Genomic DNA, 24667 nt, shown 5'->3' on the forward strand with positions numbered 1-24667 from the left:
TACTAGTTTTACTAATAATACACTGTTGTAGAATAATATATATGGGGAAATGACAGAGAGAAAATTTTCAAAGAACTACTGCTAGAACAATTCCAAATTGAAGATCAAAGGGACTGAATAACCAAGTAATCAAAATAAGGGATTGAAAAAGACCCACACATGAAAGTGTATCATAGATAAAAAGATGGTTCTGAAAGCTTCCAGAGAGATAATGTAGGACACATAAAAGACTGGATATCAGAACTTTTGGATTTCTCATTGTAATTCTGGATTCACGAAGAAATGAAGCAGTACATTTAAAATTCACAGGGAGAAATTATCTGGAATTCTGCCTGCAGACAATAAAAAAATAAGGTATTTTCTTAGACTTCTTCCTTTCTTAGGAAACTAATGAAAGATGGGGCCAAGGAAATGAGATCTAATCAGAGAGAAGGGAAGAAAAGTCCAATGACTTTAGGCTCATGGGAGTCTAAGTAGCAGTCATGCTACTAAGTATGAAAGATCCAGGGAGAAAACATAAAATGAATGAATTATTTGGTGATTTATGGCATCTGAAAATAAGCATTTGATACATCTATTGGAATATTGGAAATATTAGTGGTATGTACTTAAATGAAAGAACAAGGAAATAGTTAATTTTAATAAAAGTACTGTTTAAGGAAAATATTACAGTGTAGTTGGCTCAACAGTGAATTATATATATGTATACATATACTTACATATGCATATGTAATATATCTATAATAAACTGGATATTGATTGATTTTGTTTTGTTTTGTTTTTTTCCTTAGTACTGGGGTTTGAACTCAGAGCCCCATACTTGCTAGGCAAATACTCTACCACTCGAGTCACATCTCCAGATCATAACACAGCTTTTTAATGCAACTTCATTGTGGGTAGGGGGAACAGGACTGAGATACAGTAATATAAGAAAGCAAGCTGCCTTATTTGCCACAAGAACAAGGCTACAAATAACATCTTGACAAACCAGTAGTAGCAATGTAAGAATCATATTTGGCAATGCACAAAGTAAATGTTAGAAGAAATGGCTAAGTATTTAAATTCACTTACAGAAATTTGTCTCTTTTCTGTCTTGTCTTTTAACTATCTGCATTATTTTGAATGAAAGCAAAATAATTTTTAAAAATCATGTGCACAGATAACATGAAGACAAGAGAGAAGCCAGTGGCTCTAGCTGTGCCTTTAAAAAAAATAAAAGTAAGGAAATCTTTAACAGACTGAATTCTTTAGTTATTTCACAAAGTCTCTCAAATTGCTAGCTAGCTAAACAAATCCTTGCTGTCTAGTGGCAGCCATTGCATGGTTCAGTAAGGGGAAACATGGTTGTTGATAAGCAATAATTGTAGTCAACGTTAACCACATACTTGCAACCCTAATTCAATAAAATGTAAAGAAACAGTGAAGTGCTGACTTAAGAGCTGCTGGTTTGTTGTGTTCGTTCCTACTTTAGGCAGGGGAAGTATGACCTAGGTAGCTGTAAGATAATCTAATTTTGTTGGTGGTGAATGACATCAGAATTAAAGTGAGATTTTTCTGAAATGAAATCACATTGGCCAACACAGGAAAGTTGTAAAAGACATGAATTTTGGTATATTTGGAGTTTGAAGAATAAGGTTATAATTTCCTGTATACAAAAGTAATCTGGTATTTGAATGTAATTGATCACTTGGATCCTTTAGAGAAAGTGAACATTTGAATAAGATTAAAATTTGTCTTTTAAAAAACATACCTGTTCAATTGTTTAGATGCTATTGTGTATATTTTCATTATGGTCATATTCAGAAGAGTGACTTTGAATGGAAGACTTCTAACTGGGAAATACATCAGCAGGAAAAAACCTTACTGAAGAATATAAAATGTGGATCTTACAAACTAAAAGTAATGGGGAAATATTCAAAATTGGAAATGTGAAAATTTAAGGGGATCCATAACCACAAATTCCCACTCAAGTCTTAGAACCCCCCCCCACTTCATCCTCTCCCTCTCCCCACCCCTACCACTCTCATGTCAAGTCCTCCTGCTTCTTTAAGACAGTCTAGTCAGGTATTGTCTTTTGCATGGTTTTTTGTTTGAGTCCTTGCTAGCTGGGAATGCTTACTTCTTGAACATCCATTGCACTAAATTCTCTATGTTATGGTTTTAAATATGTCTTAGTGGCGTAGAACAGGAGTGGTACCTTTCCTGAATTTTCTATCTTGCAGAGTTCCTTATACAGGCTAAATGTGTATAAAGTTTCTGGTTTAGTTATTGTATAAACATAGATTCAGATTTCTACAAAGCAGCCCTTCCTAAAAGTAAACTGTTGAAATAGGTTTACAGTCTTTCATGAATCGTTTCTGCCAGCCCCTTAATAGTGGGTGGGATATTTGCTGTAGTCATTCCTGACTGATGACTTTTGATTTTTTTCCTTTCAGTCTTACCTCCAGTATTAGTGCCTCGTCATAATGAATTCAATCCACAGCACAGCCTTCTGGTTCAGTTTAGGAACCTGAGTCACAATGAACCGCACATGCCACAAAACGCCACATTTCCGGATTCTTTCCACCAGCCCAACAACACTCCTTTTCCCCTATCTCCAAACAGCCCCTATCCCCCTTCCCCTGCTAGCAGCACATATCCCAACTCCCCAGCAAGTTCTGGACCAGGAAGTCCATTTCAACTCCCAGGTAAGACTTCACTGATAGACAGAAACAACAAAGAAAATGCCGAAACCCTGAGACTCAGCAATTGTTCTTAATGCTGGGCCTTCTGGGTGAGCCATTATACAATAAGAGCTAGTTAGTTCTGACTGCATAGCTTTTAGAAAAGTGTTTGATTTCTAGAGAGTTCAGATTGTACATATGTTTAAAATCTGGAAGTAGTAAGGGAATTAAATACCAGCTGTTCAATTGGTAGAAGAAATTTTCTCAAACACAAATTTTTATACTGTCTTAGATTCAGTACTGATTGTAGCACTGTCTCAAAATATATCCTGTAGAAAGACAATTTATAGTCAGTTTTACAGTAACTAAGACAAAAAAAAGTCTGCATGTAGTTTTTGCAAAAATATGCAATGATTAGCATTGGACTCAAGATTTCAAGGTTAGTAATCAGTTCCTAAGCTAATTTAGTTCCTAGCCATCTCTGGACATTGCAAAAGAATCAGACAATTGCTGTTAATATTGATGGCAAACTTTGAAGGGCCATAGTTTTGTTGTTGTTTTCAGTAACTGTGCAACATGTAGTGGTCTTGATAGTTTAAACATGGCTCCATAGCTGGGTGCACTCAAACTAGGATGATCCATGTCTTTCACACTGTTTTATAGTAGCTGAGGTTTCTCTGTGAGCATGTGTTTTACACCTGGAATTCTATTTTAGTGCTGATCTAGTGTTCTTAATATTAGGGATATGGGCTTATAGTAGGCTTTAGGAACTATTAGGTGTGCTGCCTTTCTTTTGCCTTAGGAAAGTATCCAACATTTGTGTGTGTGTAATGTTCAGTATTGAACTCTCTGGTAATACTGGATTTTTAAAATGGTTTTAAGGTAGTAACTTTGAGCAGAATGAAGACTTTACTCTCCTGGGACTTTAATTTGTCTCATTTTCTTCTCTTAGCTGATACGCCTCCTCCTGCCTATATGCCGCCCGATGAGCAGATGGGTCAAGATAATTCCCAGCCTATGGATACAGGCAATAACATGATTCCTCAGATCATGCCCAGTATATCCAGCAGAGGTAAGAGAAGCACTCACTGTATTTGTTTTGTTGCTATTTTTATCTCTTTTAGCTTCTTGGCTGCTTTTATTTATTTACCCTTTTGCGTGTTGGGGATTGAACCCAGGGCTTCAGCATGCTATGCAAGTGCTTTTCCATTAAGCTACACCCCCGTCTTGGTGACTTAAAAAGGATGTTTAATGAAGTGTAATTCATATGTTATAAGTTTCACCTAAGTGTATGATTCACTGGTTTTGGCAAATGAATAAAGTTCTGTACCACAATATGGTTTTACATTTCCATAGCCCTTTGAAAAGACTCCCACACCCATCCCCAGCTCTACATGTTCTCTAGTTTGTTTTGTCTATGCATAGATTTATCATGTCATACATAGTTTTTTACATCTGCCTTCTTTATCATTTAGCATAGTATTGTGAAGGTTCATCCAGGTTGTAACATGTATCAGTAGTTCCATTTTATTCTGAACTGCAGATACCCTACATTTGAATTGTTTCTAGTTTTTGTTTAATATGAATAATGTTCTTAGGGAATGTGAGCGTACAAGTCTTTGTGTGGACATTGTTTTTATGTCAGGTAGATACCTAGGAGTAGAATTGCTATGTCATATGGTAATAACTATTTGAAAAAAGCTGCCCATGTTCTCTGAAGTGACTGTACTATTTTATACTAGCATCGTCTGAGGGCTCCAGTTTCTCTGTCACCTCCCAACACTTGTCTGTGTTTTTGGTCATAGCCATTCTAATGGGTATGAAGTGCTCATTGTGGTTTTAATTTGTAAATCTCTAATGAATATGATGTCAAACTTTTTAAAATTAAAATATTTTTATTACAATTTATTCATTATACAGGAGGGGATTCATAATGATAATTCCGAGTAGGCTTATATTGTGCATTACTTACATTGCCCCCACCATCTGTCCTCTCATCCCCCTCAACATTTTAAAAAATGTTTAAATGCCCTTTAGATTATTTATCATTTTATTGGATTATAAGAGTTCTTTATTGGGCTGGGGACATGGCTCAAGTGGTAACAAGTGCCAGGTCCTCAGTTTAACCCTCCAGTACCCACCAAAATAAAAAAGAGCTCTTTATATATTCTGGATATGAATCTTTTTTTTCTTCAGTGCTGGGGATCAAACTCAGGGCCTTTCACATGCTAGGCAAATGCTCTACATCTGAACCACAACTCCAGCCCTATATGAGTTTTTTATTAGATATATGATTTGCAGATATCTTCCCTTGGTGTCTATATTTCTTTTTCATTTTCTTAGTAATATCTTTTGAAGCATAGTAATGATAAATTTTTTTGAAGTTCATATTATCAATTTTTTTCTTTTCTAAATCATCCTTTTGGTATTTCATCTAACAATTTTTTTGTCTGTTCCAAGGTCATGAAAATACTCTGTTTTCTTCTAGATGTTCTATAGTTTTAGCTTAGCTTTAAGTATGTGATTCATTTTAACTTTATGTGTGGTATATGGTAAATGTATTATTTTTTTTCCATTAAGAAATCCTGTTAGCTCTAGTACCATTTAATCTCCATTGGATTGGCATCTTTATTAGACACCATTTTGTTATAAATTTAGGAGTTTACTTAGGAATTCTTAATTTTGTTCATTGATCTCTATATCTGTACCTCATAGTCTTTAGATTACTAAAGTTTTAAAATATCTTTGCCCAACTTTTCTATTGTGATAAAATATACATAACATAAAATTTACCATCTTAATCATTTTAATGTGTATAATTTATTGGCATTAATTATATAACATTGTACAACTGTCACCATTATCTATCTCCATAACTCTTTTCATCTTGTGAAGCTGAAGTTCTGTATCCATTAAACAATAATGCCCTGAACTCTCCTCCCCACAGATCTTGGCATTCACCATTGTTTTTTCATCTCTGTGACTTTTGATTGCTTTTAAATACCTCATATGAATAGAACCATACAGTATTTGTCTTTTTATGACTGGCTTATTTCACTTAGCTATATGTCCTCAAGGTTCATCTATGTTATTGTATATGTCAGAACTTCATTCCTTTTTAGGGTTAAATATTCCGTTGCACATGTACACCATTCATTCATTGCTAAACACTTGGGTTGGTTCTACTTTTTGGCTGTGTGAATGATGCTATCAACATGAGTATATGATTATCTCTTTGAGGTCCCACTCTTCAATCCTGCTGTTGTAGAATATCTTAGGTTCTGTGTATTTCATTTAGGTCAAGTTGGTTGATAGCATTGTTCAGATTTTCTGTATCCTTACTTATTTTCTAATTGTTCTATCAATTATTGAAAGTAGGGGATTGAAGTCCACAACTGTTATCATTTAATTGTTTTTTTTTTTTCTTTCAATTCTGTTGATTCTTGTTTTATATATTTTGGGGCTCTGTTCTTTAAAAATACACAATTCAGTTGCATTAAGTACATCCACAGTATTGTGTAACAACCATTGGCACTATCCATTTCCAGAACCTTTTGATCATTCTAAGAGAACTCTGTGCCCATTGTAAATCTCCGCTTCCCTCTCCTCTAGCCCTCTTGACACTGTTCTACTTTCTGTCTCTGTGAATTTGCCTATTCTGGGTATCATTATGTGGAATCATACAATGCTTGTGTGTCCTTTGAACCTGGCTTATTTCACTTAGGATGGTATTTTTAAGGTTTGTCCATGTTAGAGCATGTATCAGAATTTTACTCCTTTTATTTAAAGGCTGAATGGTATTCCACTGTATGGTATGCATATTTTTTTTATCAATTACATTCCTGTCAGTCAGAAGTGCATAAGGGTTCCAATCTTTCCATATCCATGCCAGCACTTGTTTTCTGGGTTTTTGTTGTTGTTGGTGGTGGGGTTTTCTTATTTATTTTGATAATGGACCTCCTAATGGATGTGAGATGGTATCTCCTTGTGGGTATTTTTTGTTGTTTTTGGCAATATTGGGGCTTGAACTCAGGGCCACACTTTGAGCCACTCCATAGTCTTTTTTTGTGAAGGGTTTTTTCCTAGATAGGGTCTCATGAACTATTTACCCTGGCTGACTTTGAATCATGATCCTCTTGATCTCTGCCTCATGAGTAGCTAGGATTGCACGAGTGAGCCACTGGTGCCTGGCTCTTGTGGGTGTTTCTAAAATGGTGCCATTGTGGTTTTAAAGGCACTTTGCTTTGAGACCTTAAGCTCCTTACATTGTCACAAGCTTAGAAATACATATTGCCATTTCACATTTTTCTTAAAACAGTGTGTCTGTATGTGTTTGTAATAATAAAGAATAGCTACAGAAATCCCACAGCTGACATCATACTTAATGGGAGAAACTAGGAAGATTCACTGCTAAGATCAGTAATAGGGCAAGGATAACTACACTCACAAACTTCTATTCCTTGTCTGCTGAGAGTTTCACTTCATTGCTGAGTTCAGCTTTTTGTTTAGAATAAGATACTATATAGTTAAATACTTTTCAGTTGCTGAAGTAGTTTGTATCTTGAATTTAAGCCTGTAATAGATTCTGGAAAAATAATTTAAAATGTGATGTTGCTATTGTGTTCTGAATTGTGTCTCCGCCAAATTCATATATTGAAACCCTAACCCCCAGTGTAGTGCTATTCGGGAACAGGAGTCTTTAAGGGGTAATTGGGTTTAGATGAGGTTAGAGTCCTTCTGGAATGATGAATGCCCTTCTTCAAAGAGGAAGAGATCTCTTTCTCTGTCCTTGAACATAAACCAAGGAAAGGCCACAGGGACACACAGTGGGAAACCAGGAGCCAGAAAGTGGGCCTCCACCAAACACTGAACCTTCTTACACCTTGGTCTTGACTTTCCAGCCTCCACAACTGTGAGAAATAAATTTCTTTTGCTTAAACCACTCCATTTATGGTATTTTGGTTTGGCAGCCTGAATGAACTGAGACAGAAATTGGGACCTAGAAGTGGGGTCCTGCTGTGACAAATACCTAAATGTATGGATGTGGCTTTGGAACTAGGTAAAGAGTAGAGGCTGGAAGAATTTTGAGGTATATGCTAGAGAAAGCCAATATTACTATGATGGAATTACTAATGGTGATCCTGGTGAGGGCTCAGAAGTAAAAGAAATGAGCTATAAAAAAGCTTCCATTTTTGCCAGTTGCTGTTTGCTTACATCTCTGTAATCCTAGCTACTTGAGAGACAAATGGAGAGGCCAGCCCAGGCAAATAGTTCACGAGACTCCATCTCCAAAATAACCAGAGGAAAATGGACTGGAGGCATAGCCCAAGTAGTAGAGCTTCTGCTTTACAAGTATGATGAAGCCCTGAGTTCAAACACCACTCCCATTAAAAAAACAAAAACCAAAAAACTTCCATTTTCTTAAAGAATACATAATTACATGTAGAATGTTAGCAGAAATATCAATGCTAAGTTTGATTTTTTTGTTGTTGTTGAGGTTTCAAACCCAAATTGGGAACATGTTGTTGGAAGACAAAACGCTATCCTTGTTATCCAATGACAAAGAACTTGGCTGAGTTGTGTTCACAATCTAGTGTTTTAAGGAAAATAGGACTCTCAGACTTTGGAATTGGATATTTCACTGAGCAGATCCTTAACGTGCTGAAGGAGTAGCCTGGTTCCTCCCGACTGCACCTAGTAAAATAAGAGAAATGATTTGAAGAAAGAATTAATTAATAATCAAAAAAGTAATCAGAACTTATGGATTTGGAGAATTCTCATCCATATTGCAAAAAATGAGCATGAACCATGGACCTGATCAGTCACTCCAGCAGAACACAGCTAGTTTGACCTGAGGGGACAGAGATGGTCAGAATTAAGATTCTCAGATTTCTTAGATTCTGTGAGACAGGACAGTTAAGCTATTTGGCTACAAACTCAAAAGAGAAGAATGGCCCTGAAGGTAATTCATACATCATTAGGATCAATGTCCCAGTTTCAGCAAGCTGGATGAAGCCATGGGGGTAGGGATGCCTGGGGCCTTGAGGTTGCAGCTCCCTAGAATGTATAACTTAGGTAGTTGTACATGTTATAGCTGAAGAGGAATTTTGCCTTGGGGTTTTGTCTCCAGGTCACCTATTTCTGATTTAGATAGGCTAGACTTTACATCTTACAGTTTTTGCCAGGAAGACTTTGAGGATGGGATATCTGTATGTTTGCATATGAGAAGGACATGAATATTGGGAGGCCATCTGTGAAATACTCAAGGACTTGTGTCTCCCCCTAAACCCTAATGGGGTTGAAACCCTAAACACCAAAGTGATGGTATTTGGAGATGGGGTCTTTTTATGGGAGGTAATCAAGTTAGACAAGTTCATGAGAATGGGGTCCTCTTGATGTAATTAGCTGGGTATTAATGGGCATGCACTGAGGAAAGGGCAAATGAGTACATAGTAAGAGAGCAGCTGTCTATCTACAGACCAGAAAGTGAGCCCTTGCTAGACTGCTGACACCTTGTTGGAGATTCAGCCTCTAGAACCATGAGAAATAATTTTTAAACCATTTAAACCACTCAGTTTATGGTGTTTTTCAGTAGTAGCCTGAGCAGGCTAGTATAGTTGCCTTATATTTTTATAATTATTTAAATTGTCATATTTAAGCCTGTTTCTAGTGTTTTTTGGACATAGACGCAAAGCTAGGCAGGGACTTAAGTGAAATATCTATTTTCTTTTTTCATGTAGTGCTTTGGTTGGGCTACAGGGTAAATACATAACAAATCTGCAGTTTCTGGTAATCATTTGTAAACTTTTTTCTGTTTTGTTCACAGATGTTCAGCCTGTTGCCTATGAGGAGCCCAAGCATTGGTGTTCAATCGTCTACTATGAATTAAATAACCGTGTTGGGGAAGCTTTTCACGCATCTTCTACTAGTGTGTTAGTAGATGGATTCACAGACCCTTCAAATAACAAAAGTAGATTCTGCTTGGGATTGTTGTCAAATGTTAATCGTAATTCCACAATTGAAAACACTAGGCGGCACATTGGTAAAGGTAATCTTGTCATTTCTCTGTGTTCAATTGAATTCAGTCATTTGTTGTATGGGCCATATACCACATATTGTAGAAGGTGCTAGAAACATACAAAGAATCTTAAGGCATGGCCTGTACCTTAGGCTGCAGTTATTGAAAAATGTATTACTCAGATACAGACATTGTTCTCTTCATCTTCATCCTGCTTAGTTTTTCTTTCTAGTACTAAAAATCTGAAAATGTTACTTTGTTTGTCAGTGTTGTGCTGACTGCAGTATAAGCTGCATGCTAATTTGCCTTGTTCACAACAGTATCAGTAGCTCATAAAACACATCAAATATTTATAGAACATGTGAGTGCTGGTGAAGGATTAGAATTTTATAGTTATGGCATTTGTAGAGTGTTCTCAATTGAAATGACTAGTTAAAGGTGGAAAGTCCAATGTGAATGACAAGTGTTTTAGTGCTGTCCACAAACAAGGCACTTTTCATACTGTGGTGAAAGCCATAGTCTTGGCATCAGAAGGAAACTTGTCTCAGGTAGAATGTAGTATATGTTTTTTTAAAAGTTTGGGGGTTTACTCCTTGCTTTTTGCTTGACTTGACAAAGTCTTAACGCAAAATATGAACAAAGGCAAATAAATATAATTGTGATAGGGTTTCTTATAGAAGAGATGCAGAAAAATAGTATGGACAAAAGTGATTTGAAGCTGGATGTGGTGGCATACACCTGTAATCCCAGCACACAAGTGGTTGAGACAAGAGGATTGTGAATTTAAGGCCAGCCTGGGCTTTATACCAAGATCCTGTCTTAAACAAAAAAGTTGAAAATGAAGTTTCTGTTCTCTTTTGACTTCAGTTTGCCAATTCACCATGTTTTTTTCCTGGTGAAATACCTCACTTTTGTACATTGATTTTCCCACCCTTCCCCCACAACAGTAAAAATAATATATATATAAGGGGACTTTATTTGGTAAAATTTGAAATTCTAGCATCAGTTTTCTCTTTTTTTATAGTACTAAGAGTCTAGCATCCTTTGATTCTGTGTCATTTTTATGTACTCAGAAACAAAATAGTTTTTAATGTCAGCCTGATAAAATTCTTTAACTTACTTGCATGCAGAGGTGCATATGTACAGGGATGCTACTAAGAAGGACTGTTTGACCAGGTGGGGTAACTCAGGCCTATAATTCCCGCTACTCAGTAGGTGAAGATTGGGAGGGTCTTTGTTCATGGCTAGCCTGAGCAAAAGTTAGTGACTCCCCCATCTCAACCAATAGGCCAGGCTTGGTACTGACAGGCATAGGTGGGAGAGTTGTCATCCAAGGCTGACTCCTTGCAAAAACACTAAACCCTGTCCAAAATAATAAAGCAAAAAAGAAAGGGGGTAGGGATACCTGGACTGGCTCAAGTCGTACAGCATCTTTCAAACACAAGGCCCTGAGTTCAAATCCCAGTACTGCCAAAATAAATAAATAAAATAAACATGTAATAATATGTGAAAAATACCATTATGATTAGGTATCTTTGAATAGGGTGTCATGTTTACACCTCAGCTGGCCTGGACAGAGATTCTCCTATTTAAGCTTCCTGCGTAGCTGGGATGACAGGCATGTGCCACCATGCACAGCATTTATTGGTCTATATGGAGTTCTGTGAACTTTTTTTTTGCCTGAATGCCCTCGAACCTGAAGCCTCCTTATTTCCACTTCCCAAGTAGCTAGGATTATAGACTTGAGCCACTATGCTATATGTATGCTTATTTTTATTGTAAGTATAAAGACTCTTTTTAAAAGGCAAGTAAAAGTTCTTTCTGTGGCTGAAATTGCATGCACCTTTCAGTTTTCTTTTTGTCTTTAAATGCTGCTGTTCTCTTTGTAGCAAAACATCTGCAGAACTCTGCCAAATGACTATGATAGTTGATAGACCAAGCATTTCTTTGTCTCATAGAGATAGTAAACGATTGTTAGCAAATACATAAACCTAAGAGTGGATAAACCCATGTAAGCTGCTGACTAGAGGCTTGACTCGGTTGTTCCAGAACTGGTTTAGATTTAGGCAGACGTTAACCTCTTGATTATTTAGCTGCAGAAGGCCATCTAGTGGTGGCTTCCATCTGAAGACTGTTGGAGTTAGGGGTTCCTGGGATTTTGGTTGCACCTATCTGTTTGGCTTTATTGTAATGCCTAGGTAAGCTGACTCTTGTGCTGCCTGTCTTTTCAAGGTGTTCATCTATACTACGTTGGTGGGGAGGTGTATGCTGAGTGTCTCAGTGACAGCAGCATATTTGTACAGAGCAGGAACTGCAACTTCCATCACGGCTTTCATCCCACCACCGTCTGTAAGATTCCTAGCAGCTGCAGCCTGAAAATTTTTAACAATCAGGAGTTTGCTCAGCTTCTGGCTCAGTCTGTCAACCATGGGTTTGAGGCAGTATATGAGCTCACCAAAATGTGCACCATTCGAATGAGTTTTGTCAAGGTGAGTGGTTGTGGTCTAATTTTACTCACTGTCAATATGTGTGTCTGTAGGTTACAATAAAAAATTGCTATGCAAGATGGTCATTACTTTTGACCCGATTTAATAGATTTTCATGTGAAGTTCTAACAGTCACCGTTTTAATCACAATCTGATGGGTCTGTTTCAGTTTGTAATCCAGATATTATAAGATGTATGATTGATAATGATTTTGGTATGAATAGGGGTTGAGTTTACACAAAATTTCAGCTAGAGTACTAAATTACTGGACAGCACTTTTTATATTAAAATTGCTTTGTGAGTCACTTAGTTTCAACAGTTTTGATTGTTACTAGATTCCATTAGCATGGGTCAACAGAATTACTTAGAATATTAAAACTATTAAACTTGTATCTAAGGTCTGTTGTTAAGAATTTTCAAAGGTCAAGTTTATCATTTACTCTACTGGCCTGATTAGATTGAAAATTCCAAAGATTATGGTTCATGAGTAAAATTTGTAAAGAATTTTAGTAATAAATATTTAAGCAGCCTGTGCTACGATCACATGGTCCTAAAGCATTTAACCCAAGAAGAGTAAATATCACATGCTGTAATGGGTTTTTTTTTATGGCACTGTCCTGATCCAATGTTTTCTTGCTAATTTCCAGTAGGTCTGTTAATATGTATCTGTTTATCATTTGCCCTGAAGGTAGTTCCCCTTCCCTCTATAGAAATGTGACTTTTCATATTTCACTCTCTACTCCACCATCTTGTCCACTACTTCCCCTTCTTTGCTCCCCTAGTTTTCGTGGGCCAGGACTACTGTAAGCAGTAAGGCAGAGAAATTCATAAATCCTGGAAAATGGAAGTAAAAAGTTTCTTTCAATTTTTATCTGGAGTTTTAGCTCATTTCATTTTATTAATCTCCCGCCTTTAAGAATATTGGCTATGTGGTTACAACATTAAATTATACATGCATTCATTCATCATTGTCTACAGTGGCTTATCTGTTAGTAAAAAAAAAATTTAAAAAAACAAAACCTGAAAAACCAAAAATTGTTTAGTAACAAAATCTGACATGAAGTTGCCTGAGGCTATTTGTGAGTTTTATTTATCCTAGTGAGACTATATCTCATAAAATAAATACTAATGTCTTTAATTGTGAAATATTGTATTGTATGTCCTTCTTAAAATTAAAAAAAATCAGCTCTAGATCCATGGGTTTCTATTAGGGAAAGTATATGTTATTAAAAAATTCATGTCTTTGAGTAACACAGATACTGTTTTGCTTTTAATTCCATGGTAAATGCTAAGAATAAGATTGTGATATTATTCTACTTATGTACATTCTACATATTTTCACTGTTAAACTCTCTTTTCGTTGTGAAAGTTGGTTTAGACTGGTTGACAATGTGTGGTGTCTGTTTGTCTTCATAGGGCTGGGGAGCAGAATATCACCGGCAGGATGTTACCAGTACTCCTTGTTGGATTGAGATCCATCTTCACGGGCCTCTTCAGTGGCTGGATAAAGTCCTTACTCAGATGGGCTCTCCTCTGAACCCCATCTCTTCTGTTTCATAGTGCAGAAGTACTCTTCTCAGTTACATTATTAGTGAACTTGTTTTAATTTTAGAGAAACTTCCAGTACAGATACTGTGAGCTGACATGGAAAAACAGATCTTACAGCTTACTTTTTTCTACAAAATCGTGACCAACGCGTTTGTACTTTGTGGCGAATCTACATTTGTTTGTATTCGTGTGCATGTGATTAACTCTCAAAAGTATTGTGAAAGACGTGGTGTGAGTACTGTGCCCCTGCTCAGAAGTTCGGCCTCGATCTTAAACTGGAATATGCTTTTACTTACTGTCCCAACAATGTTTTCATTTGTTAAGTTTTTTAAAGGTGATGATGAAAAACGATAGTGTAAGAGAGTGTATCTAGTGACCAGTGAGTCTTCCTTCCTCTTGATCCTCCAGAAGCTATGCTTCTAACGATGTCTTTGTCCCACCAACTTTAAAAAAGCATAGTGCATTGTTTTGCAGAAGCATATGGTGGGGGCTTAAAAGAAACTATAAAAAGTCTTTTATTTGAAGGAACACTATGCACTGCCCTAACAAGTAGTGTTCAGTAAAAACAAAGTGATAGTTTTCTAGGTGGCATCATAAAATTTACATTTAATATAGCTAAATGTTTGTCAGTGTAATGTGATTTCATGCTATATATCTTTTGTAAAACATTTCCTTTTTAAAAAAAAATACTGCAAGTAATTGATCTCTAGTATATGTCATTTATTCACACTCTGTCATAAGTGCTGCTTCATAGCTAGTGAAAGAGCATGTGCAGCCTGCTTCAGCTGTTTGCTACGTTTGGCCAATGTTGCGAGAGCTCTAATTGTGTCATGCATTAATCTTTTATTTTGCACTTTTATGGGTGACAGTTTTTAGTGTAACTTTGGTCAAACACACTCAAGTGACTTGTACTTACTTTGATGCTTACCCTTATCTCCTTGGTACCCCTTTTGTATTAACAAACACTGCAATTTATAGATTACAGTTGTAGGAAGTTATGCTTTTTCTAGTTTTTAATTTTTCAACATAGGTTATAAAACTATTATTCTATAACTCCAACTAAGGTGCCTTTTTAATTCCCTACAGCCTTATGGGTGTATAACTTGGAAAATCAGGTACTTATTGCCATTGATCTTACTTACATCACTCTCCTCATGCAAGGACCTACGCACTGTAGCCATGGGAGGCTCTTCAGTTTGGCCCCAAGGGTGAGGTTACCGGTCTGATGGTAAATAAATCATCAGTGGGTATTGGGATAGCTGATTTTAAAGTATTCATGTATCAAAGAGTGCACATTTTTCTCTCACTGTCATCAGTGCTCTCTGTCTGTGTTTTTAGTATCTATATGGATTGTGTTTATCTTCTTAGGGGAAAAGACATGAAAAGTCTAAAATATCCATTTTATCAGTTGTGCCTTTGGCTTTGAGTATAGGACTCTTAACCACTTTTTCTGGAGAGCAGTCAGATGGACACTTAGTTATGGCATAAGGATGAAGAAGTGACTTTGAAAAGAAAAATGACCTATTTTACCTATCAGAACGAGAAACTTCATTTTCTGGTGCCTTTGAAAGTATATGGAGCCTTGTCGTTCTTCTGTTAATTATTTTGATTTGACTTTCTATTTTGCCCTTCTGGCTTTTATGAGGGGAAAGAAAAAAAGCATTTTTTAAGGATAGAATTATGTGTCTCCTTTTGTTTTCTGTGTCATTATTTATTGCTTTTTCACAGTGCAGCCATTGGGTGGTTTTAGTGCCCTCATGAAGTGCCATTTGTGTTTCAGCTCACAGTCCTTTGCTGGGTAGAAAGAATACTTTGACACCTGAGCCTTAAGCATCAGTATTACATAGCATGTATTCTTAGCCCTCCAGAGTTGTACCAGCCACACAAGACAAAATTATTTCCTATGTATTTTTATCATTCTTTTACTTAGCAGGCTTACGGCACAATCTTTGGAACAAATATGTAGGAAATAAAATGACTCACATTGAATGACAGATATGATCCACGTTATTGGGCTCTAGTAAACTTGTGACAAGTATTGTTTCATTGATACTTTCGACAGTATGTTAAAAACTGTTTTACTTGCAGTCATCTTGTTAGCCTTTAGAGTTAGCAGGATTTTATGTGATTGTGATTGGTCTTTTCTGTGTTTTCTCTAAGGAGTTTTGTCTCATGAGTGACAGTATTGAAACTACTAATTGTTAGGAGTTTCACTGAGAAGGATGAGCCTGTTTTTTTTTTTCCTAAAAGTTGTCAGCTTCACATTTGTGGCCTTTAAGTGAAAACTTTATTCAGTCCAGCTGCTCTTGGAGTCCCTAAGGGTTCACATCTAGCTATGGATAGGAAATAAAAATTGCTAGTAAGATTAAAATGAAAAAAAGTAAATTTCTGACCAATAAAAAGAAGTGCCTCTAAAATAACCATTTCATAAGAGCATGATTTTTATTTCATCTGTGGAGTACTCTGTAGTCAGATTTATGGAACCCTCTACACCACCACTACATTTTACACGCTGTAAAATGTATCAGTATATGCCAGCTAAAAGGAGAATCTGAGACAGTGTGATTGCAGCCAGTTTGGTCAATGTGAAAAGCAAAATAAAAATTCCCAGCAATGAATTAAAGCAACAAGAAGACACTGATTAGAAAAAAAAAAAAAAAAAGGACAGAAGAAGTGCATTTGATTAACCTCTCTACATAATAGAGTCTGGTTGATATTGCCTGGTTGTAAAACTATGGACTATAAACTAGGAGGCATATTATTGGTCTACTGACACTTTCCTTTATAGAATATTTAAGGAAAATACCAATCAGAAGTGTAAAATATATACATCAGAATAGAAATCTTTTTTTTCTTTTAATGTTTCGTGGTTGCTAAGTAAGAAAACTGTGATAGTAGAAGTGACAGGGTTGCTGAGGTGAAACCCAGAATAAGATTACTAGACAGATTGTTCAGCAGCCACATCTAATAATTACCGATAGAAGGTGTACTGTATTATACTTTTCACAGTGTTTGAGAGTAAGACATCCTTTTGAGATGTAAAATGATTGGCAAGTACTCAAATCTGAAGTCTCTTGTCAAGATAGGTACTAGAGCTCACCTTATTAAAACCTTACCTGTGGGCAACAGTTCCTTCCCCTATAATAGTGTTTTCTTGGAGGAGAAAGATAAAAAAAATGAAATCCTACTAATAGTAGAGAAAACAAAAAGTTTGGTCATGTCTAAAAGTGCTGTTCTTATAAAGAGTGTCTAGTATATGACTCACTTCTTTATCCTCCTTCTAGTCATTTGCTTGATAGTACCTTTCCCACTTAAAATATTGTAATAATTTTTGCTTCCTGAAGGCAGAAGAATCTTTTGATAATTATTGAATTTGACTTCCTGTGATGACTTGCATTTTGAACCTGTTGTATTGACTTTGAGGAGCTCAGAGCCTGTCTTTGTATTATTGGTTACATCCTCTTCTGATTTCTGGGGTCTGAACATAAATGTGTGTCCTCACTGTATCTACCGGTTAGATAAGTAAGTAGCTTATCTTACTTATCTTATAAGTAAGCAGGTAGTGGATAGCCTGCTAGTCTTAGAAAGGTTTGGTGACTTTTATGGGAGGGAGTTTTCCAAAGTGGTAGTTTATAGATGGTCTCAGTTAGCTTTTTGGAGTGTAATCTCTAGTTTGATGTGTGTTTCCCCCAGAGCAGCAGTATTTTCTTCACTGAGAAAGGTGAGATTCTTGGAAGCTTTCCTTATCACAAAAGATACATGTATGGAAAGTGAAAATTAAAGGCATTTGTTCCGCATAAACTAAGAATTCTACCTGTTGAGTAGAAACTTGGACAGGTCTTTGGAATTCATCGGACTGCAGTGCAGAGTATCCTGGTTATAGGAGGTAACAGTGTTTTTCAAGCCTTTGTTTTTATTGGATTACTTTTAAAAGATACTTCCCTCCCTGGCTGGCTCTGTAGCTCAGTGTAGAGTACTTGCCTAGCATGCTCGAAGCCCTGGATTTAATCCCCAGATCCACAAAAAAAAAAAAAGAAGAAGAAACAAATGTGTATAATAATTGAAGTGGCACTCTAAAATTGAATGGTATGCCAAAACCAGTGAAAGGGATTTCATACATTGATTTTGTTTTTTTAAAGTAATAACACGTGCTATGTTTATTGGTAGCAATTGCTATAAAATAAGTTATCTTTTGAAAAGATGCAATTCTAGAGCAGGATTCTTTGATCATCATAGCAAAGAGGAATGGGTTTGTGTAGTTCTTGTCTAAATAACTCAGTTCTTAATTTTAGAGTCATATTTTCCTATCTAAAACCATTGGAGGGCTGGTGAAGTGGCTCAAATGGTAGAGCAGCTGCCTAGCAAGCATGAGGACCTGAGTTCAAACCCCACTACCACCAAACAAACAAACAAACAAATAAATAAATAAACAAACCATTGGGAATGATGCTGCTTTGATTTACTCATGAAGTAATTTAGCAGTAGGGGCTCTGAGGATAATAGTTTAGGCAAATGATACTTTTTAACCTGCCTGGTTAAAATTGCAGTTTGAAATTTACTTACTTTTAATTTGGATAGGATTGTAATCATGGATACTAAATGCTTGTAAGTTCCTGGCACATTCTCTTGAAAAGATATTTCATATCACAGATGATAAAGACCAGACCAATAGCTGCACTGTACGTCTGCTTCTTGCTTGTACTCATTCTGCTTCTGTTTATGTTGTAGCAAATGAAATTCTAGCAACATGCTCAATTCTGTTATCTTTTTGATACTTGTAAAGATGTATTAGGTTTTGCCGTCTTGTGCTTATCAAAGCCATAACTCTTAAGAAATTTGTTTTGCATATTGTTTGCTAATACTTTATTTTAATAAACCTCAAAATCTGCTTAATGTGTCTTTTTTTGGTACTTTATTCTGATTTATGTTTCATTGAGTGGAGTTGTAAGAGCATGAGATTCTCAGTTGATGTTATCTGCTGAAATATCTGTGCGTTAGTGATAAAAAATTTGAATATGCCTCACCCTGCCTTTGAGCATGGGGTTTGCTCAGAATAATCAAATTTTTTTTTTCATTATGTTTGTGAGGGAGTTGATGTGTTTTGTTTTGAAAACGGATTTGGGCATAGACTGAGATTTTGAGTTTAACCAGTGACTTTCTTCTCTGGATCACGCTGTCAGTGAGGGGGCTTCACTTGGTGATTGGGAGGCAGAACAGGCAGATGCTCTTAGCAGAGCCAGCTCTAGGCTTCAGAGTCTGCCTGTCTGTGTTTGAGGATGGTGCTCACAGAGAGGTTGCTTAACCACTCTGTGCCTCAGTTTCCTCATCTCTAAAGCAAAAGTCTACGTCAAAAGAAACTTACAAGAAGCAATACAAATAAAGTACGGTGTCTGGGACAAAACTCATATTTTAAAATTATCCTTATCTTTCTCATTTGTTATTACTTTGATTCAGAGTCATTATTTCTGATACTGTTTTGACCTTGGTAGATCAACTCTTTAATTATCCACTTTGTGAATTAGTTGTGCTTTTCTATATTTTATTTTGTCTTTCCCCCCTCCTTTTTTGAAAAATTAAGTCATAGACAATCTTTATCCTCCTCACTGTGGTGTATCCTTTCAGCACCCTCTGCATTACATACGCAACAGATGCAAACTCCTGCTAATTAGGAAGGGGTGGCATGCAACCTGGCTAGAAAGTAGAAAAACTCAAATATTCTAACTTAGAAGAATAAACATAAAAGTTCTTACTCTTTTCTTTGGAGAAAAGACTTGCTCAAAAGAATGAGTTTCTGTAAATCTTTTCCTTGTGTTTTATTTAAAAGGCATTTGGTGAGGTATTTTGTAGCATCTTCTCTGGCTGTTTTAGGGGCTTTTTTTTTTTTTTTTTAAAGAAACACGTTTCCTGGCAAAAGCTTTCAGTGAGCACCCTTCAGATTTAAGATGATCAGCTTTCAAATTGCTGTAGTGCAAACTGTTCAGATCATGAGGTGGAGAGATTCAATGTTATTTGTTTTTTTTTCTTTTCTCATTTTTACATTTACTTACATAGGTATACATTGTTGGTGCACCCCCTCAATATAACTCTTTATGATGGCAGTTTTAATGCAATTTATATTTATAAACATTTATAAAAAGGCTGTCAGGCTGGGCCAGTGTTTATCAGAAAGTACTTGTATAGAGCTCTGTGTAGTATATATGGTTGAAAGAAGGAAGCAGTCTCTTATCCCCACTTAACATTTTAAGTACTACTGTAATTTTTGTTGAATTTATAATTCTGTGTTTAATAAATTAAAAACCTCTTGTCTCCTTTCAATCTAAATTTTTTTTTGTATTTTAAAGGTTAGGGTAGTGGAGCTAAAGAAACAATAAAGAGCTTTTGGTGGCATGCTCAACCAAGCTTTTATTATCCATATTACATTAGGTGAGGTGTATAATTCCTAGTGAGGTATGTCCTCAGGCAGGTTATTAATACTTGGAGGTGGATTTTGAAAAGCTCCTTATACTGTCTTAATTTCTTATTATCCCTTCCCCATCCAATAAATCTCACTCATCTAATTTTTTAAAATATTTTTAAATGAGATAAATGCGATAAATGCTGAGCTTTATTTAATTTATTTAGGTGGCACTGGGGTTTGAACTCAGGGATTTTTGCTTGGTAGGCAGATGCTGTACCACTTGAGTCACACTTCAGCCCTTTTTACTCTCATGTGGTCTCGCTTTTTTCCCAGGCCAGCCTGGAACGTTATCTAGAATTTTACGCTTCCCATAGTTGCTGGGATGATGACAGGCACACACTGTCACACATCTATTTTTCCATTGAGATGGGGGCCTCAAGTTCCCCACACACACACCTTGTCTGGAACTGCAATCCTCCAGATCTTGGCCTCACAAGGAGCTAGGATTATGGTTGTGAGCCATAGGCACCTAGCTAAATGCCAAGAGTTTTAACAGTGTAGAAATGCATAACCCTCTCCCCCTACCCCCCACCAATAGCTAACTACGACACATTCAGGAAGTACCCTTCTAACCTGATCCGGTAGTCAGTCTACTGTGGTCCTTTCCTTTACTAACAGCAAGTGATTACGGGTGGAGCTCTAGCTCCCGTTTTTTTTGGAATGGATTCTCAAAAGACATTGGTTGGGTGCCAGAGTATTCTCTGTACATCCAAGAAAGCTTTTCATTCTGCATAGCATTTCTCGCCATCCCATGTACTATACGCTGTATTTCTTTACCCTGTTTGTTGACAGTGGGACCCTCGGTCTGTGAGGACAGACCATTGTCTCATTGGATCAGTTCCTGACACTCTGCACCTCAGCACCCCAGAACTTGATTGAGGAGGGAGAATACTGAAACAGGGTGTGATTTTTTTTTTGAATACTAGAATTCACCTTTTAAATAATGTTACAAGACAGTTCATAGTTGAGTTGATTCTACCTCAGCATTTTATTAGATCTTGTTACCATATGTTAGCAGAGGAAAACGGGGGAAATTCAGATAAGAAATATGAGCACTCAAACATACTCTTTCCCTTTGAACTTTTAGGCCTTTGCTCCAAAGTAATCAGGTCCCTGAGATTGTTGCTTAGATAATCTACAAAATTAACAGTCAAGTTGGAGCTTTAACCCACTGACATTTAATATTTTCCCAGAGAAAGTAGAAAGGGCACAGTTTCATTGATGGGGTAGACAACAGAAAATACCAAAAACAGTGTACTCTACATTTCAGAGTTTACAGAAGTGAGAGTGAAGGACCTTGTACTTTTGTTTTAGTGTCTAGGTTTAGTCCCCATAATGTCCTCATCTCCAATTGCTGTATGTGAGGGACAGTGCCTTTGAGAGAGAGGCAGCATATGACAGAACAAATACGTGACCCACATTTTGCACTTGAGAATAAAAAATTAATTTTGCTTAAGAGTGTGGGTGATGTAGGGGAAGAAACTCAGGTTGAAGAAAAGCAGGGGGCATCTGGAGGGCTTTGACAGGTTTTGCCCAGTTTCTAGTTTTGCCAATGTTAGTTCAGAAGCATGATTAATGGTAAACATTCATTGATTGCCTTTTCTCTACATAAACTTCTGTGAAATGTGCTTTTCATTAATTTGGAATTGTTTGGGCAAGTTAGTGATGTCAGTGAATGTGAAGATAATAAATGCAAGCACAGACTAATCATACATAAATATTAAGACTGCAGAGATGAGGTTTTTATGAAAAGGTCCTTTTATTATCTGTTTAATAAACTGCTAGAAGTTTACAGATCTCTGTTCTCCCTCTAATTATAGAACACCCACGTTCAGTTGGGTACATTTTCCAGCCATTCTTTTAGCTAGGCATGGTCAGTGTGAGTAATTCAGATCAGTGGGTTGTAGGCAAAAATGCTATGTGCAACTGGGCATTGTGCTTGAAAGAGCAGTGTCCTTGCTCCTTTCCCCTTCCTACTGACTAGAATACAGAGATGGTATAGTAATAGAGTAACCACTTCAAAGTGGTCATGGAAGCCAAGAGATGAGAATAGAGGAGAGTATCAGCCCCGTGCCACCCCTGGGAGATCAGGTGAGAAAGAACCTGTGGAGGGTGGAGGTGGATACTTTGTTGCAGCTAGCTAGATTGGAACCTAATTAATACTTGCTTATTCAGTCCCTCTCACCAAACCTTTATTGAGTGCTTACTACAAGTCAAGCTTTATGGTAGGCAGTAGAGCTGGAGATACAGTTCTTTCTGTCAGTTTTGGAGGGTAGAAAAGCAGAAACAGAATGAGGGAGACTAAAATATGAACTTGGCTGCTGTATTTCTGAATATCTAGTTTTTCCTGGCCCTGAGCAGTATCAGGTTGCTCATTTATTCAGCTAATATTTGAGAGCTATTATATGTCATGCTGAGGATAAACATTGCTCTCATGCATGTTCATTCTGGTTGATGAAGATGCCAAACATGGTGAATAAAATACAGTGTACTTACTGGTAAGTTAAAAGGAGAAAAAGCTGGAAAGGGAGAGAGATATCAGGGTGGGAAGAGGAGGGGAATTGCAAATTTAGATGAAGTAGCCAGGGAACATCTCATTGAAAATCTAATCTTTGATTAAAGTCCAGGAAAAGCTGAGGAAGTCAGTATGTGATGTATTCCAGACAATTGAGAAGGCATAGAAATGATATTGCTAAGATCTGTTGTTTTCCTGCAGGAAATGGAGCGTTTCCAGCAGAAATAGCCGAAGATACAAACTTTTAGATTGCATGTTCTTTAGTCTCTGCAGGAGATAACAATAATAACTGAAGTGTGACATAGATGGGGATGGGAAATGTTAGTTGTTAACAACTTTATGGATTACTACCCACAGGACACTGGCAGCTTGGTAGACCAATCAGTAAGGGAGAGTTCAACTTACTATTTCATCAGATACCAGTTCAAGGTGGAAAATCAAAAGGAGACATTGAAATAATGTATAGGTAAATTTACCCTAACCTCTAGCTTTGTTTTGTCACTATATTTTATTTAACAAAAAATGAGTGCCTGTCTTGTGTTTGAAACTCTGCAAGGCATTGAGAAAAAGCAGTGAGCAAGACAGATGTCTCACATCTCATACTGGGAAAGAGACATTAGGCTACTAATTATGCAGTAATTTAATAGCTATGATTAAGGAGATTTGGGGTATTAGAGAATATATTTGATCTTATCTGAGGACTCAGGCCAGCCCCTTTTGTGGAAGATTTGCAATCTGAAGGACAACAATGCATTAGCTAGAAGAAGGAGAGAGAAAACAGCTTAGACAGAGGAATTAAAAGCCCACTCACTGGAGCCCAGAGTACCAGAGGATGGAAGGCCTGTGAGGCCAGGTAATTCTGGGCCTTTTAGGCAAGGTTAGGATTTCTTTCTTAATCATGAGAGGAAGGAGAAGCCACTAGAATGTAAGCAAAAGGTAAAGGGGAGGCACAGTGGTGATTGTGGAACTGGAGGAGATTTTATAGAGATGATAGATTGCATCATCTCTATGAAAATGAAGAATTTGGGGCCAAGACAGATGACCATGCTTTTTTTTTTTTTTTTTAACTTTGCCAGTATTGCACGAGTGTCTAGTTTTTAGAAAGATTTAAGTTTCAGGCTTATTGAATTTCAGGTTTTCTGTGAGAATGAAATATTGAGTGGGCTCAAGCATGGTGTGGAAGCCATGAGAGTGGATGAGATTCAGAGTGGCAGCCCTCCACCTCTAGGCATACCTGCTGGGAAGTAGCAAACCTCCTCCACTCTTATCTTGTGACAACCCATACCAGAAAAAGGAAGTGGTAGCTGTTTGTACTGTTGCGAGCACTTCTGAAGCTGTTACCCTGGTTAATGATGGCAGCTTATACTCAGAGCACTTCCTACATAATAAACATGAGCTAAACACTTTATCTATAAAATCTCACTCAATGTTGGAATCCCTACAGGCAAGTACTATTATCTCCATCTTATAGATGAGGAAGCAGGTTATCAGAAATTCAGAAATGTGATCAAGGTGTGTAAAGTGGATAACTGAGCTTAGGTCACTTGGCTTAGGACTCAGACTGTGGTTCATGGTATCTTCAACTAACTTCTCATTCCAATCTCCACCCTCCCACTCCCTTACCCCTGACCAAAAGTGTTTTCTTGTTAATCCTCTTACCTGTTCCCACTGACTGGTTGATGCAGAGGAGCCCAAACACCCATGATATGGTCTCTATTTCAATTTTAGGTGGCCAATTTTAGCCTTCTAAACATTTCCAAGGCATTTTGGGATTGATAGGAGGATGTATGTATGCAGTTGTACTTTTCAGCTAGCCATCTGTCTTATCTTGAGCTACCATTTAAAAAATGCCATACATTGGGTGAATTAAACAACAGAAAGTTATTTCCTCACAGTTCTGGAAGCACAAGTCCAAGGTCAAGGTTCTGGCTGATTCAGTTTTTAGTGAGGGCCATTTTCCTGGTCTGTAGATGGCTGACA

General features: G+C 37.0%; 1 protein-coding gene across 2 annotated transcripts in view; it reads left to right on the plus strand.

The window, feature by feature from the left end:
• The window catches only part of Smad5 (SMAD family member 5), a 47091-nt gene extending 28488 nt beyond the window's left edge, over window positions 1–18603 (plus strand). Inside the window, exons 3-7 of one of the 2 annotated variants that reach the window (XM_020180909.2) lie at window positions 2436–2687; window positions 3616–3735; window positions 9490–9711; window positions 11914–12170; window positions 13584–18603. In XM_020180909.2, coding sequence (XP_020036498.2) covers window positions 2436–2687; window positions 3616–3735; window positions 9490–9711; window positions 11914–12170; window positions 13584–13727 — 995 coding nt within the window. In that variant the 3' untranslated portion in view covers window positions 13728–18603. The remainder of the gene's footprint in view (window positions 1–2435; window positions 2688–3615; window positions 3736–9489; window positions 9712–11913; window positions 12171–13583) is intronic. The other variant, XM_020180910.2, reaches the window with a different exon arrangement.
• Window positions 18604–24667: the final 6064 nt, after the last annotated feature.

Source organism: Castor canadensis, chromosome 16 (assembly GCF_047511655.1).
Source record: "Castor canadensis chromosome 16, mCasCan1.hap1v2, whole genome shotgun sequence".
Taxonomy (NCBI): Eukaryota; Metazoa; Chordata; class Mammalia; order Rodentia; family Castoridae; genus Castor; species Castor canadensis.